The sequence below is a fragment of the Petaurus breviceps genome, unplaced genomic scaffold (assembly GCF_028583685.1).
Source record: "Petaurus breviceps papuanus isolate PSGF00001 unplaced genomic scaffold, PetGlider_PUasm1.0 90630, whole genome shotgun sequence".
Taxonomy (NCBI): domain Eukaryota; kingdom Metazoa; phylum Chordata; class Mammalia; order Diprotodontia; family Petauridae; genus Petaurus; species Petaurus breviceps.
Genome location: NW_027187291.1, coordinates 3110111 through 3117235, shown reverse-complemented (window position 1 = coordinate 3117235; position 7125 = coordinate 3110111). Strand labels below are relative to the sequence as shown.

The 7125-nt window shown below is 48.4% G+C and overlaps 1 protein-coding gene across 1 annotated transcript in view; it reads right to left on the bottom strand.

The window, feature by feature from the left end:
* Positions 1-2148, bottom strand: part of NXPH3 (neurexophilin 3) — a 5419-nt gene extending 3271 nt beyond the window's left edge. The window contains exon 1 of the mRNA XM_069064394.1: positions 1687-2148. Coding sequence (XP_068920495.1) covers positions 1687-1740 — 54 coding nt within the window. The 5' untranslated portion in view covers positions 1741-2148. The remainder of the gene's footprint in view (positions 1-1686) is intronic.
* Between the last annotated feature and the right edge of the window lie 4977 nt (positions 2149-7125).

Genomic DNA, 7125 nt, shown 5'->3' with positions numbered 1-7125 from the left:
GAGAGAGAGAGAGAGAGAGAGAGAGAGAGAGAGAGAGAGAGAGAGATTTACCAAGACAGAGATGAGCTAGTGAATGCCAATTTTCCTTCTCCCTGGACTAATCTTTCTGGAGGAGAGAGGGAGGGAAAGGGTGCTGCTAGGAGAGGATGTCCAAGCATATGGACAACCTGAGGGAATCTAACCCATGCATGGTAACCTGAAGGTAACACAGTATGTGTGAGGGGTATTTTTGTAAGTGTGTCTCTGTTGGGCTTGCATGTGTGTTTCCGGATGTTGACTTAGGTCCACTGTATGGCGTATGGCATATGGGAAATGCTGGACAGCTCCCTGACTCTAACTTGGAAAAGGGCCAACAATGAAAAGCTTATTTAGTGATAAGGGGACAGATGTCCTTACCTTTCTGAAGGGCGCTACTGATCCCTTTGAAATACCTTTCCTTCTTCCTGCCAGTATCAGAGACTGTGTATCCATCTCCATATTATTAATATAGTGCCTGGCACATACTAGGTGCTTAATAAATATTTACTGATTGACTGGCCTCCCCCTGCCAGGTGAGAGTCCTAGACCTGAGGATAAGGGAGAAGAGGACATGGGTCCTGGAGGGAGGCTAAATGTTAGGAGTGTGATGAGATGTGCAGAGCTGGGGAAGGAGGTGTGTGGAGTAGAGATGAAGGCCACAGGTGGCTGTCTGGCTGACAAGAGAGGGCTGTTTTATGGAGGGTGGGGGAGGGGTGGGATTAATTGATGTGGCACAGGGCCAGAAGTGTGCACCTGGGGATCAGGCTTCCACATAAGATTTAAGAGTGGTGTGTAGGTGGTGGGAAAGAAAAGGTGACATTGGCAGGGGGACAGAGGAGGGGGGGGGGGTCGGGTAGGGGCTGGCGAACAAGTGCAACAGAAAGACTCCACTTGCCCCGCCAGGGGGTTGGGTCAGAAACACAGAAGTGGCGGTTGGGAGAAGCCCAGGAGTTTGGGGTGGGGGACCGGTTTCCGTGGCGATGGGCGGAAAGCAGGGAAAAGGGAACAGGGAATCAGGGAGCTCCGCTCAGATGCCGAGAGAGCCCCGGGCGGGGAGCCGGCTGCCAGGGTCCTGTGGGGCTTGGGCTGCGCGCAGCCGAGAGAAGAGAGGAAAACAACAGGCGGAGAGGAAGGGAGGGAACGAAGGAGAGAGAGAGTCAGGGAGGTGGGGGCGGGTCCCTCTCTAGATCTGACTCCGCGCTGGGGATCCCAGAGTCTGGGGGAAGTGGTAGAGGGGACGGCCCTCGATCCCGAATAAAATTAGCGAGTTCTTCCTGTCCATCCATCTACAATTATTCCTGGAGGGCTAAGATCAGTTGTATGGTGAGGGGGGCGGAGAAAGGACACAGGCTAACACCCTTTGGTCCGTCCCGTAAAAAAGGGCCCCATAACCCTTTTAGGACTTGTCTCCAGCCTTCCCCCTTCTATTCCCCACTCCTCTCCCTCACCCGGGAATAATGGACCCTCTGGGTCCATTAACCCTTTCTTGCACAATTCTTTGCCCCAGACCCAAGACTCTTTCTCTTCTCCTCGTCCAGCCTCGAGAAGTTGGGAGGTGGGGGTGAGAGAGAAAGTTTCCGTCCTCGGAAGCTTCCCGCGTTCCTCCCCCACTTCCTCACGCCTAGGGACCAAGGGCCCTCTCCGCCCAGTTCCCCACGGGCTACTCACCAGATAAAGACTGCCCTGCACCAGGAACACGAAGCAGCAGCGAGTGAGCTGCATCTTCCTTTCCCCCCTTCCTCTTGGGGTACCACCCTGCCCCCTTCACCTGCCCCTCTCTTTTAGGCTCACAGTTCCATTCTCGACTCCCTGCGGGAAGCGCCCCTCCCACTTCCAGCTGTCTATACTGGGCCCCGCCCCCTGCCTTAATCCAGCTGTGAGGCCGCCCTCTCCCTCTCTTGTAGCTGTTCGAGGTTCTAGCCCACCACCCCACCCCAAGTCCCAGCTGTGCGTTCTGAGCTCCTTTCTGAATCCAGCTGCGCGACCGCTCCTTGGCTCCAGATGTGCGTCCTGCGCGCCTCTCGGCTCCAGTGGCAGCGGCGCCGCCGCCCTTGGGCCCCCCTGCTTTCTTCCAGATGTGCGTTGGACTGTCTTGCACCCCCTCTTCCCTGCAGTCCTAATTCCAGAGGTGAACCTACCCCTACCCTAGCAGCTCGCCCCCCCCCCCGACTGGCGCGCCCCCTGGCGTACGTGCCCCCTTTGCTGTCTGCCTACTCCTCCCGGAGCCCTCCCGTTCTGCTCCGGGCTATGGCGCGGGCCCAGACTGGAGCGCTCCCGCCGCCCAGCCGGCTCCCTTTCTCCTTGTCCCTCCCTCTCTCCCTCCCACCGGCAGCGGCGGCGGCAGCAGGTACAGTGAGTCGAGCCGGCACCTCCGGAGTTAACTCCTCCCCTGCCGGCCCATAGGCCAGTGGACCCAGGACGCCCTCTCCCCCCAGCCAAGAGCCAGGATTTGGGGCTAACAGCTCCTGGACAGGGCTAAAGTGGACTTGTGACCTTACTCATTCAATCCCCCTGAATTTGGGTTCTCTAGGAAGACATCTGATCCAGAAATCCATCCCCACCCTTATTCTCTCCTGTCCATCTCTAGAAGAGCCATCCTGCATTAGAATGCTTTAGGGCCAGGGAGACCTGAGTTCAAATTATTATCTGACAAATACTGGCTGTGTGACCCTGGGTCAGAGATGTCAAACCCACCACCCGGTGAGACCCACTACGCTCCCACGTGCCTCCCCACCAGATTGAGAAATATTTAACAAAATAAATAAAATTGCAATAAAACATGAATAATGTTAACATTTGTTTTCCTGAATCAATAAATGACTCTCTGGGATCCTTATGTATGGTTTGGTGGTTTCCATTTCCATTTGAGTTGTACACGGACAACTCTAAGACTCGGTGCTGACCTGTGTTGACAGAGGGACTTTGTTCACCCAGGAGTCCCTATACCATAGAAGTCAAGTCCTTAACCCCGAAGGGGAGGGTGAGATATGGGAGGGAAAGGTGGTCCTGCTGCTGAAGGAGGCTTTCTTAAACCCATCATTTATAGAAAGATCATCATCCCTTAGCTGAAACGGAGCCACCTCAAAACCATCAAAAATGTCTCACCCTTAAATTAAAGACCCTCCAGAGAGGAAAGATATTTTCCCCACTCTGGGTTCTTTTCAGGATTCTCTCTCTTCTGTAAGTCTATGCTGTCTCTCCTGCTGCCCCTTTGGTCAGTTTTTCCCTCTGACTCAGAGATAGTCACTTCATTACTCAGTCTTCTCAATTACCTCCAGATGGGGACATTTACTATCTTTTTCTGGCCCTGTTTGGCCTGTTTTCTCATCCACCCCCTTTCTAAAGATTTCTCCAAGACTGAGGCTAAGGACAAGACCCTAATCCTTGGGTGCAGGTATTCTCTCCTGTCCATCTCATTACCTTTGAAAGGGCTTTGCAGATAGTAGGTGTTCAAATCAAGTGTGTTGACAGAATTGTGGCTGCTAGGTCAGAACTGATACCTCCAAGTTTCCTGGGAGTGTGGCTGGATGAGGGAGGGGGTGCGGGACTGGAGGCTGGACAGACATCCTACAGCTCCTTTTTCTTTCCTTTCACTGCTTCTTGCTCCCTGTGGCTCAATCACCCAAGTTAGGAGGTCGGGATCCCCGGAATTTTCAACAGTTTCTGTAGAGTGGCTTCCCAGAAGTCCTCCAAAAGCAAATTAAAAGAGAGAACAAATTGAAGGCAATATAAGTACTTTAATATCCACCCAAATAAGGGCTAAAAGCCTTTACCTCATATACTTATTAGCTTCATAACTCTGGGCAAGTCATTTAACCTCTCTGTGCCTCAGTTTCCCCATCTGCAAAATGAAGAAGTTGGACACAATGACCTCAAAGGTCCCTTTCAGCTTTCTATCTATGATCCTATGATGGATCCTTGACCAGGAAATACCTTCACTTAATCCTTACCAGTTTACTTTGAGGGAAACTTGTATTATGTGTGTGTGGGCGAGGGGGAATAGGAGTAGAAGTCTCCTATAATATTATTGGAATCGTGGAAAGTAGGAGAGATTGCCATCTAATGTCTGAGGTCTGATGTAAGTCTCAACATTTTAAGTCCATCTCCCCAGATGGAGAAGGGGGCCTTCTTAGGAGGGATTAGAAAGTCCTTTCTCAGTGCTTGGCCTGTGGGTTCTGTGCTTTGTGATTGTCCAAGGCCAAGGTTTTATTACAGGATGGCTCCCCCTGCTCCAGCCCCCAGCCACCTCCCCCACCATCTGTCAGTCTGTGTGTGTACAGGGAATGCAGATGAATCTTAATATCAGCTTGAGCTAGTGTAATGAGGAAGACAAACAAAAAAGTGTTATAGGATGCACTGCCAAGCCCCATTAAAAAAAAATTTATTATTATTACACCACAGCCTTGGATGATCAGGACCACAGGTCCCTGGGGAGAAATGCTGGGCTGGGTGGAGAGCTGGAGATATATATTTAAACAGTGACCCTCCAAAAGCCGTAAGAAGAAACAAAAGACATTCCAGACGAAGGTGGCCTTTGAGGATGTCTGAGAGGAAAGCTGCAGCTGGGGCAGCTGACAGAAGCAATTCAGCAGGGTTGCAGTTGTGCCTAACAGAGGGTCATTTCTGAGGCCAGACAGGGAGAGAGAAGCTTCGCTAACTCACCACCTCACCCAAGGGATCTCCTCCTTCCCAGAGTAGTGCAAAGAGTTCTACACTGGGAGTCAAAAGACCGGGATTCAAGCCCCAGCTTTGCTATTCCCTAGATGTGTAACCTTAGGCAAATTGCTTCCATTCTCTGAGTCACAGCAGCTCTCCTGTAAAAATGATCTCTTCTGCTTTCCACCAACATACACCCATCTCTTGGTTTAGTGACTCCTCCCTCTCTATCTCTCTGTTTCTTTCTCTCTCCCTTTCTCTTCCTCTTCCTCTTCCTCTCTCTCTCTCTCTCTCTCTCTCTCTCTCTCTCTCTCTCTCCCTCTCTCTCTCTTTCTCTCCCTCTCTCCTCCCTCCCCCCCCTCCCTCCCCCTCTTCCCCCCCTCTCACCTTTTACCTCCCCCCCCACACACCCCTCTCAATTTTACAGCATCCTCTTCTCCCAAAAAACTCTTTTTGTAATGAGAATAGTAGTCATAGCTGGTATTTACATAGTGTTTTTAAGGTTTGTAAAGCTTTTTTCCCCCTAGCTGTGAGACTCTGGGCAAGTCACTTAACCTTGTTTGCCTCAGTTTTTTATCTGTAAAATGAGTTGGAGAAGGAAATGGCAAACCACTCCAGTATCTTTGCCAAGAAAACCCCAAATGGGGTCATGAAGAATTGAACACAATTGAACAACAAAAAGCATTTTTACATGTATTATTTCACTTTATCCTCATAACAAGCCTCTTATGTAGGTGTTATTATTATCCCCATTTTGCAGCAGAGGAAACTGATGCTGAAAAAGATTTACAGAGTCACACAGTCAGCAAGTGTATCTGAGGCAGAATTTGAACTCCGGTCTTCCTGTCTCCAATTCCAGCATTCTATGGTGCTGTCTAAGTAAGGACCAATATGTTGGACGTGTCTCATTCTTCACCTGTAGTTCGCCATCCCTCCCCTCTGATGAGAAGAGGGAAATATTTTTCACTGAAGCCTTTGGTAGTGAGCTCCTCTTTCCCCACTTCCATGAAGCTCTACCCAACTAATTCCACCTCCTAACATCTATCTTTTGCTTTAAATCCCCTCAGCACTGTGTATATAAGTTGGTTGGACCCTTGCTTCACAATCTAGCCCCAACTTATCTTTCCTGACTTTATCACACATCTTTACCAACTTTACCATCCAATGAGGCTTTTGGGAAGGAGGGAGAGGGAAAGAGTGCAGAAAAGGGTAAGACTGTGAGGAAGAATTCTGGAAAGACCCACCCAAAAGTAAGGGAGAAATTTTGCTTTGTAATAATAATAGTTGTTGAATAAATTTTCAGTTGTGTCTGACTTCAGCTCTGGTTTGCATTTTATTTTCTCCTTTACTAAAACTACAGATACTTTTGGTTCAAAGAAGTCCTGAAAAATCATCTTATATCCCTACACATAGACCTTGCTGTAAATATGGGACTTCATATGAAAAGGAGATGCAAAGGTCCCCCACCCTAGTGTTTCTCCAGTGCCTCCCTATCAGGAAATGTTTCTATCCATCCAGACTCAAGCTGTCCTTCAGCAATTTTGCTGAATCATAGATAAGAAGGTCATAGTCTCATAAATTTCAAGCTAGAAGGTCATAGAACCTTAGAGATCATCTAGGTCAGGGGCCCTTTTTCTGTTTCAGACTCCATTGGCAGTCTGGGGAAGTCTGTGAACCCCCTCTCAGATTAATGCTTTTAAGTGTATAAAATAAAATATCTAGAATTACAAAGGAAACCAATTATATTAAAATAAAGATGTAATTACCATCCAGGTTCATGGATCTACTGAAATCTATCCATGGAACCCATAGGCTCCAGGCTAAGGACCAATGATCTAATCCTACTCCATCATTTTTTTTTCAATAGATGAGAAAACTGATACCCAAAGAGATTAGTGAATTGTCCAAGGTCATACAGGTAGGAAATGACAGTGGCAGGTGTCAAAGCAGGATGCTGAGAATTCAGTTCTAGTGTTCCTTCCTCTGGACCATGGAAAACAGACATGCAGTTCCCACTAGGCCCATAACTGAAGCCTTCTGGGTCTGTCCTAGCTTTCCCTCTGATGGCATTCACAGGGTCACCAGTCAGGAATAGAACTTTAGTAGAAGTTTTAGGAGAATAATGAGCTAAAATCCTACCTCAGTTCATTTCTGTTCTTCTTTGCCCTAACCCAGAGTTGTTCCCAAGATAGACAGATTCTTCTTAATTTGAATCACTTGGTTTTGACTTTGGCAAAACAAAACAAAAAGGCATTAAAAAAAAGATACAACAAACAATTGCAATGATATAATTAATCATTCTTGTTTTAAGAGGAAATGGGTGTTTGGAGGCTTCCAGGCCCAACTTGTTATTCACTTTATTTAACATCTAGGCAGCAACTCACCGCCTCCCCCTGCCCCCAAGTTCCATTCAAGAGACTTCAGATGAGAAAGAAAAGAAAGGAGAGTTTT